This window comes from Eleutherodactylus coqui, chromosome 6 (assembly GCF_035609145.1).
Source record: "Eleutherodactylus coqui strain aEleCoq1 chromosome 6, aEleCoq1.hap1, whole genome shotgun sequence".
NCBI classification, from domain to species: Eukaryota; Metazoa; Chordata; class Amphibia; order Anura; family Eleutherodactylidae; genus Eleutherodactylus; species Eleutherodactylus coqui.
Window position 1 is genome coordinate 238636597 of NC_089842.1, and position 14246 is coordinate 238650842.

At 42.7% G+C, this 14246-nt stretch overlaps 2 protein-coding genes across 2 annotated transcripts in view; both read left to right on the forward strand.

Annotated features, from left to right (window-relative positions):
• The window catches only part of LOC136571913 (SLAM family member 5-like), a 520182-nt gene that overhangs the window by 459437 nt on the left and 46499 nt on the right, over positions 1-14246 (forward strand). The window lies entirely within an intron of this gene.
• On the forward strand, positions 4613-10159 carry LOC136631706 (olfactory receptor 5AR1-like; the record flags this gene model as incomplete). Its single annotated transcript, XM_066605992.1, has 3 exons — positions 4613-4757; positions 5067-5972; positions 10143-10159. Coding segments are annotated over exons 1-3 (1068 nt in total), but the record flags the coding sequence as incomplete, so codon positions are not given.

Consider the following 14246-nt stretch of genomic DNA (forward strand, 5'->3'; position numbering starts at 1 on the left):
GGTGACTGACCCCACCTAGATTGGTAAGCCTACTGAAGACAGTGCTTCGGGGGGGGAGGCAAGTGCAGCACGAGAACAGGTGGGAAGAGGCAGTGGGGCGTCCAGAGGGGGAAGCAGGGGCAGAGCAAGTAATCCCCCAACTCTTCCCCACAGCCCCTCCTCGTGGCACGCTCCCGTGCAGAGGGCTAGGTGTTTAAAGATCTGGAGGTTTTTTAAGGAGCGCGCGGACGACCGACGAACAGTGGTGTGAAACTTGTTCCGCACCAAGATCAGCCGAGGAGCCACCACTACCAGCATGCACATTCACATGCTGGCACTGAGATGTAATCCCTCTTCCAGGACGCAGGCACGAGAGTCTCCCGCCCTGCACACACCTCTTCACCTGCACAGTCCTCCACTGCCTCCACCAATGTGTCCCAGAGCAGCGTTCAGCTGTCCATAACACAAACAGAGCGCAAGCGCAAATATGCAGCCACCCACATGCACAATCGCTAAACATGCATATCTCTGAACTGCTGAGCCTGGAGATGCTGCCATATAGGCTGAAAGACACTCAGGCTTTCTGCAACCTTATGGCGGTGGCCGTCCCCAGTCGCCACTATTTTTCCTGCTCTGTCGTCCCGACCCTACACCAGCACGTGTCATGGAATATCAACCGTGCCCTCACCAACGCAGTTACTGGGAAGGTCCATTTAACCACCAACACGTGGACAACTGATGACACATTGGGTTAACCTGGTGCAGGCTGGGACTGAGTCTGACCCTGGGTCCGCTCATGTGTTACTAACACCAAGGATTGCGGATCCTACCTCGGTCATGGTTTCTCCTGCTTATTATGCCACCTCCTCCAACCCACCCTCCTCCACCTCTCAATTACCATCTGTGAGCATGTCGCCTTCAGTCGGTAGCTCAAGGCGCTGCAGCACATTTTCAATTGCAATATCTAAAATATGTGCAAGCATACGATAGACATATTTGATAAGATATATATTTCCATCTGTTTACTTTATTCTGGATGCACATTTGAAAAATGTTAGCTTTTTTTTTTTAACCAGTTAGGGGACATACAAATTTAACATTGATTATCAACATTTTGAGGAACACTTTGTTTTCCTATACCAAGCCAAGATTTCAAAAGCTCATAGATGTCAGAATGATAGATACCCCCACAAATGCCCCCCATTTTAAAACTAATGACTAAGGATACTTATAGAGGCATATCATCGAGGCAGATTCAGGTCCCTGAGGAGCTCCTGAGTGGAGCGAAATGCGTTGGACCAAACTAGACCTATTAAGTTCATTATACCTGATTTAATGTCATGGCAGAGTTGTCTTCTGTCCTGGTCACGATTAGGATCTATAACTGACTGACACTTCATCGGGGGGTTATTCCTGCCTGTTGTAGTGTACTGTCAAAATAAACTCCCTTACACCTCAGGGAGAAGATCAACATTGTTTAGTATTGTCCCTCTTATTTGGGTTTACCTACAGTGGTACCAAACACACCCATTAAAATTCAGGACACATAACAATGGTCGATATTTAAAGAATAGCGATCCGCGCCACCACACAATATGCCGAAATGTATATGGGGTTAACTCACCTGGTGCATAGCAGGGTCCCAGGAATGTAAGGGGGACACCCCACTTGCACTGATGGTCCCGGTTTGCTTGTAATAAATGAAGATCCTCAGATATCCTTCAGGATTAAGGAGGGCAGCAGGAAGAAAAAAACCCAAAAGGTATACAAACCCAAATGGGGAAATAACCAGAGTTCATAGATAAAAAACCTTTCTTCCGCGCTCTTTACTGTGGATCTTTTGCTGGGAAAAGCAAAAGAGCAAAAGATCCACAGTAAAGAGCGCAGAAGAAAGGTTTTTTAATGGACCATATTTGATATTTACTTACGTAAGCCAGTGAGAAGTATCCTAGAGTATACATTTAATACATTCCTTATTTTTGTGTGTCCCATGTATGTGTGTCAGTTTCTATAATTATTAAAAGTTAAGTTTTAGGGTCCAAACAGTGACAAGCTTTATAATATAATTTGGACCTTTCTTGTCCCAGTTAAATAATATTTTTGCAAATATGTCATTTTAAATGCAGTTTTTTTTTCTGTAGGGCACATCAAATTGAGAATTTACACCCCAAAATGGATACCCGTGTTTGTCCTGTGTTCAGAAACATACCCATTGTGGCCATAATATTATGTCTGTATGAACAATGGGGCCCAACATGAAGGGAGCAGCCAGTGGCTTTTAGAACAGACATTTTGCTTGAAGCATTTTAGGCCCCATAGCCCTCGAGTGGCCAAAACGATAGAGAACCCCCAGAAATAGCCACATTAATCTAGGGGTGTACTGTGTATTTTTACCCCAAAGTTTTTTAAAGAATCTAAGCAAAGCAGAAGGAAACAAAATATGATTTAAATTTTTTTGCCAATGGTGTCATTTTAAAAACAGGTTTTTTTTGTACAGCACATATATAAATGAATCCCCCTGTTCGTCCTGTATTAAGAAACCTACCTTTTGTGGTCCTCATATTATGTCTGTATGCACAACGGGGCCCAAACCGAGAGTAGCAACCGGTGGCTTTCAGAACAGACATTTTCTTGAAGGTGCTTTAGGTCCCATTGCCCACGTGTACACCCCTTATCGAATTCATCTAGGGTTGTACTGTGTATCTTTACTCTACAGTTTTTGAATGAATCTAAGCAAAGCAGAAGGAAAAAAATTACGATTTTCATTTTTTGGTCAATTGTGTCAATTTAAAAACTTTTTTTTTTCGTATAGCACACATATGAATGAAGAATTTTTACCCCAAAATGAATCCCCCTGTATCTCCTGTGTTCAAGAAATACCCATTGTAGCCCCAATCTACTTACAGGACACATGGCTAGGCCTATAATGAAAGGAGCACCCATTGGATTTCAGGGCACAACTGAATAAATTCCAGGCCAAATTGCTCACTTGTGCAGAAAAAAAATTGTCTCCCTAAAAATAATCCCACACCCCCATTTTTTGGCATTCCCTAAATCTTAGATAAAAGTAATTATATAAACTGTGTTGTATGTCCGAAGACAGGGGTAGTTACAAAGGCCCAATTGGGATGGGCACATCGGGGCATTAAAATGCAGGCGGTCATGCACAGTACAGCTTTTTTTTGTTTGCATTTCCCGTGCCGTTGCTTAGCGATGGTGCAGGTACCCACAGCCCATACACAATGTAGTTGCATTTGGGCTATGGGTTTATCCGCAACCGTACAGTGCAATGGGCTCTATGTTGCGGAGATTCAATGTAAAAGAGAACATACGGCATTCTGTTTTATGCGAGTGGATTATGTAATTCCGACCAGCTAATTTGAGCGGAATTCTATAAACCAATGCATTCGATTGATCCGCGTATTACTGCAGATCAAAAGCATGAGGAATCCACAATTTCTGTCTGGTCATGTGAGACTGGACTAAGGTATATTGCTAACCTTTTGTACCATGTGACCTCTCAGCAAGGCCACCGGTCACTGTTCCAGGCTCCCGGCGACTTTTGGTAGCCGGGAAGGTCCATGGAGGAGGATCACATCTGTGAGGGCAGATGAAACTTCAACTATTTTTTTAACTTTTACATGATCACCATTTTCCATTGGATAATGGCGATCTCGTAACCAGGAACTGAATACTGCAGCACCCCGTGATATCTCCAGGATCTCAGGTGTAGGGAGATTTTACATTTACTGGACAATTCTTTACTTTTGTGCATTCGTCTACCATTTTGCCGACGGGGATATGGGCCGAAGCTGAGATAGGTCTGCGGATAAAGATCTGATTTGGGGACAAATCTGGGTACCTTCGGTATGTAATTTCATCTCCCCCCATGGATATGATCCATAAGGGGAGATGAAACTTTTACTTTTTAAACTTTAAAAAAAAAACTTTTTAACTTTACATGATCATTGCTATCCCATGGATAAAGCAATCAAGTGACCAGGAACCACATATAGCAGCCCCAGGTGACATATTCCTGCACTCTTCTATCTTTGACAGTCGGGTGCAGGGAGATTTTTAATTAGCCAGGCACTCCGGCCTTCTGTGCATGCGTGCCACATCGGCAGATGTGCAAAAGCCTGCGGCAGGTCCAGATCACCGTGGCACATCGCGGAGAACAAGGGTGAGTATTTTCAGCTGCCTTCATGGATCTGACCTATGAGGGGAGCTGAAACTTTCATTTTTTTAAACTTTTTTTCACATTTCCATGATCGGCATTATCCATTGGATAACGGCGATCACGGGCCTGGGGACTGGTCACCGCAGTCCCCAGTGATATCTCCTGATTCTCAGCTACCAAATCTGTCGGGACAGAGTAATGAAGTCTGGCATACATGCACAAGGGATGAGGAACAAGGTACTAGGATTTAGGGGAGCTGTAGAGTATGCTGAATAGCTCAATTAGCAGGGACATTGCCTCAAACACAATAAATCGCAGATTCAAGTTCTGACACGTGGCTATTTTAAGAGGTAAATGTGCGTTATTGTTTATTTTACAACACTCCCTGCTTTTTAAGTTCAGGGCTATAGGTTCTATAGGTATCAACATGACAGCCGAAATAGTTCAAGCCCAATGTATGTAGAAAAGAAGAATGGTATGCAAATTGGAGATAGTACAATGTCTCTGGAGTGCCATGTATTAGAAAACAGCTTCCCTATAAATCTATATATTTATGTCATACATAAAAGAGAAAATAAAGGATATTCCCTGTTCACTGGTAAATGTTAACATTGTTTTTTCATGGCTCAGAGACAACTGGCTTCTACTTTAGATTTCTAGCATCTATAGAGAATCATATCACTTGTCAAACTACATTATCCTCAGAAGTGGAGATCTACAAGGAAATGTAGGATGCCACCATGAACAATGTTTTTGTAACTATTCTTAAAGATGACCACTGATGGAAAGATTATGATATGACTACATGATGCTCAAATTCATTACCCATAACTCAAGCTTGTAGTCAATAAATAAAGCTTCCATTTCCAATTCTTGTCCATGTGAGGTTCTTCTTTATTTGTTATAGAGATGTTCAACCAATCCTCTTCAAACCGATTTTTTCTCCTTGGTTTGTCATTTGTTCCTTACTTGGAGGTTCTTGGCTTCCTTGCATTCTTGGGGATGTTTTTGATAACTTTGATAGCAAATCTTCTTCTGATCATTATGGTGAGGATTAATCCAAAGCTCCAAACTCCTATGTACTTCTTTCTTAGTAATCTCTCTATCGTTGATATTGGCCTCTCTACCACTGTGGTCCCTAAAATCCTGAAGAACACATTATTTAAGGACACTAGCGTCTCCTTACTGGAATGTGCTATCCAGATGCACTTTCATTTGGCATTTGGGGCTATAGAATGTCTCATTCTTGCCATCATGGCCTATGATAGATTTGTTGCCATCTGTAAACCTATGCACTACAACATCATCATGAGCAAGAAGATGTGTATCTCTATGGCCGCTGCATCATGGATAGCAAGCTTCATCAACTCCATGATACATGTGATCTACACCTTCCAGATGTCTTTCTGCCATTCCCACCATGTCAACCACTTCTTTTGTGAGGTACCTGCCTTCTTACAAATATCTTGCAGTGATACTTGGCTTCACGAGGTAGCAATGTATATTTCAGCGGGATCCTTTGCTAGTTTATCGTTTTTCTTAACTCTGATTTCATACATGCATATTCTGCCTACTATCCTGAAGATCAATTCTTCTGATGGAAGGTATAAAGCTCTCTCTACATGTGCCTCCCACATCATTGTGGTGACTCTCTACTATGGGACCATTATGCTTTTATATTTACGTCCACATTCCCAATCCTCTCCTGACATAGACAACACTATTTCCATCCTCTACTCTGCTGTGACACCCATGCTAAACCCCATTATCTACAGTGTCAGAAATAAGGATGTCAAAGGAACCATAAAGAAGAATCTATTTAAAAATGTTCTCCAATCAAGGTTATGTTTACAAAAATCTTAATATGATGTTTACATATGAAAAACAGGAAAGTTGAACAGTGTGAAATCTCTTTTCCCCAATTTCATTGAGCTTCAAGTTGACCATTCCTGTCAGTCATTTCAATCACATGCCCTTTGATGAAGGAGATACTTTTTAATGTTGTCATCAGACTACTGGACTACCAGCTGAGTGGGTATTAACACTGGAAGATAGATTCCAATAAAAAAGAAATTACCAACAATAACAAGAGGTGGAAATTTTACATAAGCAGGCAGTACACGAGCAGTCAGATAACTTCCTATGTAGATTGGATATTACCCATTTGCCTAGCCCACAGAGACCTACGATCCTCACCAGCTTTAGATCTATCTCGGGTATTGTATTAGTGCCATCAGTGAGATTGTTGAAGGGAAGGCAACTAATAGCCAAAGACGCTCACATGCAGGTTAGTTTCAACACTTTGGTGGGCCAAGTGCAGAGGAGAGATAATTGTGTCTTGTTACCACCCACAAACTTTTCTGTGTCTCAAAAAATAATAAATATGCTTAGCCCCGCCCTGTTGTCAAAGATCAGCGGCAGGGAATAGGGACTTGAAAGGAAGAGCATGGCACCTTGTTGTGGATACAGTGCTGGCAGGACTAGTGTGTCAGTGGCGTGGAGACCCTGTCCCCACCATACAGAAAGGAACAGGGCTAGGACCTACCCACATGCGAAGAGGATTTTGATGCTACAGGCACCTTTTAATAATAGAAAGGTAGCTACATCACTGCAGTCAGCGGTGTAACACAGGGCAGAGGAAGCAGAGTAGCAGCAGTCCCAACCCACCCCTGAAAGTCATCACAAATAGCTTGGGATTATGATTTGGCAGCAGCAGTTTCCAGACCAACAGCAGAGTGGCTCTGAGTTCAACAGGAGGGCAACCAGTATTGTGAGCCACCAGTTTTCTAATGTGGCGACCTCTGGATATTAGTAATGTGTTACATGTGCTGCTGGAATCTGTAGTGTTAAGTTTCCTAGTAGCACAGCTCCACAGGAGGTTGAGGGTTAATTGAGCTAGCTCGGTGTGGTATTCTCCATCAGCCAATCCTGTTTAGCCTTCAGCACATATAAACCCAGCTCTTGTCAGTCTGAAGCTGGTCTTGTACTGTTTGGATGTATCTGTTATTTTCCCACTCAGATCTGTGTTTGCAAGTAGGTCTGTTGTGTCTCTCTGCTTCCCAAAGATGGTTTTGACACCTGTAGTCCTAGTCTGCAGCGCCCCTTTCCTTCCCCCTTTACAGGTGCGGCATCCAAACGTCTTATGTCTCTCTCTGTGTGTCAGTTGGTGGATCCCTCACACTGCTCCCTATGTCAGCTCGGTGGCTGACTGTCTATCCCCACTGTATGAGGACACATAGACTTGCTGTGAGTTTCATCTGTGTGAAGTGTGCGCTGGTTTATGTCTGTTTGTACGTTTATTTTGTGTCAGTTTTGTGTTAGCTTGCAGTATGACCTGTGATCTGTGTCCTGTCCTGTGCAGCTTGCTGTGTGAACTGTATCCGGTTCTGCTGGAATCCTGGTTAGTGTATGGACTAGCGGTATAAGCAGGAGCTGTGAAGTTGGCCCTCTAGCTTCCATGTTTTGCACAAAATGTCAACTAATACCTGGTATTTATATCCAGCCTATCATCTGCTATTAGTGTATGTATTTTGGCTGCTGTATGCTGTGTGTTCTAGCTCTGTGTCTCCTGTTGTTCTGTCCCTGTCATGTGGCATTGTGTGTATCCTGTTCTGGTGCATGGCTCCTAGGAGCAGCTAGGGCCCAGATCCGAAGACCGCTTGGCCGCCCTTTATTGTGAATTCCCTGCTTAAGTAAGGCCATGCCATCCTCTATTGTAGTACAGGGTCAGTTGCTTGAAACTCGTGTGCAACCTGTGTTCTCGCGTGCATCCATTCCTCTTTGGGTACGATTGTGTGGGCCCCGTGCTTAGTTTGCCCACACGATCGTAACATAATGTCTATGTCATGTATTGCGTTCTGTGGATAAGGATGCTGCTTCTCTGAAACATTTGAGGTTGGGGTCTATAACCATGAAGTATGATGATATATGTAGTGGTTATGTCACAGTATGAAGACACTGATTGTCATGTGTCTTACTGCTGCCAGGAAGATGTACAGGAGACGTATATATTGGCAAGAGATGCTGAGAGATGAGCAAGCATATTTTGAATTGTAGCAGAAATGTATACTTAGCATTGCAGTTGATATGTAAAGTATTGTCTCTTTAATAGAGTTTATTCTCATTTTCACTAGAATAAAAAACCCTCCCAAAGAGCATAAACATCTTTATTAACCATTAAGTGACCAAGCCTGTTTGCACCTTAATGACCAGGCCACACTTTGGAAATCTGACATGTGTCACTTTAACATAGAACAACTCTGTAAAGATTTTGCATATCTAAGTAATTCTGACTGTTATTTCACCACATATTGCACTTCTTTTAGGTCATAATAATAGGCTGACAGAATTTGTCTATATTTAATAAAAGCATCAAAATTGGAAAACATTTGAATAAATTGTAATGTTTTTCACATTTTCAACTGCAATATGTCAAATATGTGCGAACATACTATACAAATTTTTGATGAGATACATATTTCCTTCTATTTACTTTATTCTGGAAGCACATTTGAGAAACTTTAGATTTTTTTAACCATTTAGGAAACGTGCAGATTAAACATTGGTGTCAGAATGATAGATATCCCCACAAATGACCCCATTAAAAAAATATAACCCTTAATGCATTCACTGAGGGTGTCATAAGTATTTTGACCCTGCAGTATTTTGACCCTTTGGTAGCTGGGAGCAAGGAGATTTTAAATTTCCTGGGCCCTCCTTGGCTTCTTTTGCTAGTGGGCATATGCGCAGAAGCTGGGGAAGGTAAGTGGAGGATAATCGGTGAGGGGTGATGGAACTTTAACTTTTGAAACGTTTTTTTTTTACTTTCCTTGATCACCATTATCCATTAAATATTATTGTTAATTTTACAACACTCTGTAATTTAAGTATAGAGCTATAGGTTCTATAGTTATCAAGGTGACAGACAATATATTTCAAGCCCAATATATGTAGTATGGAAGAATGGTATGCAAATGGCAGATGGTGCAATGTCTCTGAAATGCTATCTATTAGGCTGACTACCCACTACAGTTTTTTTTCACTGCGAAAATCGCAGTATTTTATTTCCACTAGGGGTCTATGGGACTTGTAATGTTAAAATTGTGATCGCGCAAAATCACGATTTCGTGGTAAATTGCAATTTTGCGCGATCGCGATTTTAACATTACAAGTCCCATAGACCCCTGCAGAAAAAAAAACGCTGCGAATTTCGCAGTGAAAAAAAACTGTAGTGGGTAGTCACCTTTAGGAGGTAGCTTATCTAATTCAGCTTAGTTAAGTCATACAAACAGACAGAATAGCAAACTTTCAAATAAAAGGTGATCCTTGTTGGCTAAAAATCCTTTTCATGGCTCAGAGACAATTAGCTCTTCAGATTACTTTAGACTTACTCTGCTTTTCAAGCATCTATAGAGAGCAACTTGTATTACATGTCCAGCTACCTTATTCTCAGAAGTTCTAAGAAAAGACAAAATTAAAGATACCACCATGTACAATGATTTTGGGACTATTACTAAAATTGACCATTGATGGAATGATTATGATTAGAGATGAGCGAACGTACAAGCTCGGACGAATATTAGGGTGTTCGGGATGCTCGTTACTCTTAACGAGTACCACGCGGTGTTCGGGTTACTTTCACTTGTATCTCTGAGACGTTAGCGCGGTTTTCTGGCCAATAGAAAGACAGGGAAGGCATTACAACTTCCCCCTGCGACGTTCAAGCCCTATACCACCCCCCTGCAGTGAGTGGCTGGCGAGATCAGGTGTCACCCGAGTATTGAAATCTGCACCTCCCGCGGCTCGCTACGGATGCATTCTGACATTAGTTCAGGGAAAGTGTTATCGTGTTGGAGCTGCTATAGGGAGAGTGTTAGGAGTTATTATAGGCTTCAAGAACCCCAACGGTCCTTCTAAAGGCCATAAATCTTCTGTATATGCGCTCAATGGGGCCGGCGGCAGCAGCGCCGACCCCATTGAGAACATATAGAAGACAAATCCTTCTTCTCTGCCACAGCTGTAACAGCTGTGGCAGAGAAGAACGATGTTTGCCCATTGAATTCAATGGAGCCGGCAATACAGCAGGTTCCACTGAAAGCAATGGGCTGCCGGCGTGCGCGGGGTGAATTGTCGGGAAGGGGTTAAATATATAACCCCTTCCCTGCAATTCATCCAGAAATGTGTAAAAATAAAAATATATACCGGCGTATAAGGCGACGGGGCGTATAAGACGACCCCCCAACTGTCACCTTATACGCCGGTAATATAGCGGAGCAAAGAATAAAAAGCATTACTTACTTCTTCTGACGTTCTGCGGCGCTGCTGCAGGATGTCGCTCCCTCCTGGTCCACGGCAGACTATTGCTTTCTCTACGAAAGGCTTTAAATCCCTGCCTCCAGAAACACATGTGCCTTCAGCCAATCACAACCAATGACAATGATGTCATTGAATGGCTGTGATTGGCTGTGGTTCTGGAGGCGGGGATTTCAAGCCTTTCGTAGAGAAAGCAATAGTCTGCCGGGAACCAGGAGGGAGCAAGAGCCTGCAAACACCAGGAGGGAGCGACAGCCTGCAGGAGCGCCGCAGATCGCCTGAAGAAGTAAGTAATGCTTTTTATTCTTTGCTCCACTGTATTGCCGGCGTATAAGGTGACAGTTGGGGGGTCGTCTTATACGCCCCGTCGCCTTATATGCCGGTATATATTTTAATTGTAACACATTTCTGGATGAATTGCAGGGAAGGGGTTATATATTTAACCCCTTCCCGACAATTCACCCCGCGCACGCCGGCAGCCCATTGCTTTCAATGGAGCGGCTGTATTGCCGCTCCATTGAATTCAATGGGCAAACATCGTTCTTCTCTGCTACAGCTGTTACAGCTATGGCAGAGGAGAACGATCTTTACGCTGACAGTGCGGGGGGGGGGGCACTCTTGCCGCTATTGTGGCTTAATAGTGGGACCTGGGAACTTGAGATGCAGCCCAACATGTAGCCCCTCGCCTGCCCTATCCATCACTGTGTCGTTCCCATCACTTTGTAGAATTGCCCAGATTTTCACACATGAAAACCTTAGCGAGCATCGGCGAAATACAAAAATGCTCGGGTCGCCCATTGACTTCAATGGGGTTCGTTACTCGAAACGAACCCTCGAGCATCGCGGGAATTTCGTTCCGAGTAACGAGCACCCGAGCATTTTGGTGCTCGCTCATCTCTAATTATGATTAGAGATGAGCGAGCACACTCGTCCGAGCTTGATGCTCGTTCGAGCATTAGGGTACTCGAGATGCTTGTTACTCGAGACGAACACAATGCGGTACTTGAGTCAATTGCATTTCCTTCCCTGCATGTTTAGCGCCATTTTCTAGCCAATAGACATGCAAGGAAGGCATTACCACTTCCTGCTGTGACATGCCAGCCCTATCCCCTACCCACAGTAGTGAGCGCCATGCTGAGGAGTAGGGGTAAGGGTCGAGGACGCAGACGCGGGTGTCCAAGTGAGGGTGTGGGCACAGGCCGAGTTCCTGGGCGTTGTGAATTACAGCCGGCTGCTGCGGGATTAGGAGAGAGGCAAGTTTCTGGGCTCCCCAGCTTCATATCACAATTTACTGGTCTGCATGATAGACCTTTATTACAAACAGAACAGTGCGAGCAGGTCCTGTTGTGGTTAGCAGAAAACGTGTCCAGCAATGTAGCGAACACCCGGTCTTCTACGCAGTTGTGGGAGATATCCTATATGTATTTTCTGTATTTTTGTCAACTGTGAATATACTGTATTTTGTCAATAATGGTTTAAACCTCTAAGGGAAGAAACATCACCCCCCCCCCTTCCACAAGAATTTAAGGAGCAGTGCCTATTGTCCCAAGAACTGGTAAAACCAGTTCTAACTGGCCAAACCTTTTTAGGTGTTCTTGGACAGCAGAGAGGAGAAACACAGGATGTTCTTCTCACGAGGACATATTCAAGAATGAACTGAGCGTGCTCACTGAAGTTCCTCCCAGATGGATGACACCACAAGCTACCTCACAAATACCTCCCTCTTAGAAGAACCAATCAGCACGCTAAATAATTGTAACTGTATACTTCCTGGGTGGAAACTTATTTAAGTTTCAACGCGCGCAGAATAAAGACAGACTCTTTTTGGGAACACATGATGTAGGCCGTGTGGTCTTTGAAAGGCTCTCCAGGCCTGTACACATATTATCTTAATTTGGAAACGCACAGTATATCGAGATAGCGAATTTTGCGCTAACAAATTTGGAGGCACCGCTGGGATAATGAAGATACAGAGATATGAAGATATTTCATCGTTATCCGGACACAAGGGGACTTCGAAGCAGAGACGGACAGATAATGAGCTCAAACAAGGTAATAAGTTATTCTTGTACCTGTCCCATCTCTCCCTCTCTGCTATGATCCGCCCCAGGCCGGGTGAGTTGAAATATGATAAGTCTGTATCTAAAGAACTATGAAATAGATATACTGTGTTGTTTTTATGTTGTCTGTAAAGAAAATGTCCTGAGTGAAAGAAGGTGTGAGCTATGGGGGTTTATATATTCTCTGTAGAAGTAAATGGTGTGAACAGACTGTGCAGGTTAATAAGGAACAAAGAAAGTGCAGTATAACTTGTTAAAAGAAAAGCAAAAAGGAAAGTTGATATAAGCAAAGTTAGCTCAAGGGTTAAAAACAGTAGAGTGTCCATGCGGTCAGAGTTTCCATTGTGCAACATGTGGCTGAAGAGGTCTCCCTTTGTTATGTGGGGGGAGGGGTGCACATGGCATGCTTGCATTTGCCATGTCTGCATACATCAACTCAAGGGAATTTGGGCTTGGAGTAAAGATGTGGGCTAGCCAGAGATTCTGCTCCGATTATGGCAGGCCAAACGGACTGTTGAGGTTCCACAATGTGGTGCCAAAAGTGCAGATCTGTGCCATGAGGTGCTGGAGTAGAGAATCTCAATTAATTAAGGATTTTTCCAATTACAACAAGATGGGCAGGGGTGAAATTGTAAGTGCTTATTAAAAGATAAGCCAGACCTGTGTTGTGAGTTGTGGGAAAAATCGTAAATATGACTCGCAAGCAAATTCGGTGAGATGATGTTTGTAAACATAACTGGACACACAAAAATGGGTGAAGGAAAAAGCAAGTCAATGAGTTAAGGAAAGGTAGAAGGTTTAACAATGAACGGTGATAATGGCTGCTATCTGGAGTGGTGAATATAAGTATGTGGGTGGAAATGGGCATAAGTTGTATTATGTTTGTCATTGGATAGCCTATTCTGAACAAAATATGTAAAAACCGCGGTACATAAGAGTTTTTCTTATAACTATATACTTTGTTCAATATGGGAAGTTCTATGAACAGTAAATACAATCCCAGTTTCTACTTCATATGAGATACATATCAGTCTGTATACGAGTGAGTTAAAACCCCAGTGAGTGTGAATTTGTGTGTATAAATGAAGGGCCCGTATGAGAGTTAGATTGTGTTATATGGTATATACTGTTCGGAGGCTAGAAATGAAATGAGGCAAGAAAGACCAAACGCTGAGCCAGACCACAGGGGGTGGAGCTAGGTGATGTAAGGAGATGGGAGGGAAGAACAATAGGAAGAGGTCTTGCTCCACCCTCCACACAGACCAGCCTAGGAGAGAAGCATGTCTCCATTTTAAGTGGATGTTGGTATATATATGTATATTGTGGTAATGTATAGAGGGAAGGTCACTCTTAGACTCCATGTTAAGTCTCTCACTTGAACAAATGTAGGTGGCCAAAGGAGGGGCATCTAATTTATTTCTGAGGGTAGTTGTGTGAGATAATAGCCCAGGATTACCACAGTATATTTATATATATATATATAGGTTCTTTGAGTATGTGGAGAATTTAAAAATATTGAGTCGTGTTAATTTGAATATTATTCAATTAAGATACTAAAATGAGATAATTGTGTACTTGAAACACCTGATAAGTACTTTAGTCAAATTAATAACAAAAGTTCTATTTTAGAGTGTATCTCATTTTCAATTAACAACAGTATTTAACATGAAGATAGTTACATTTGAAAAATAAGAAAATTTTGAATGACAGAATTT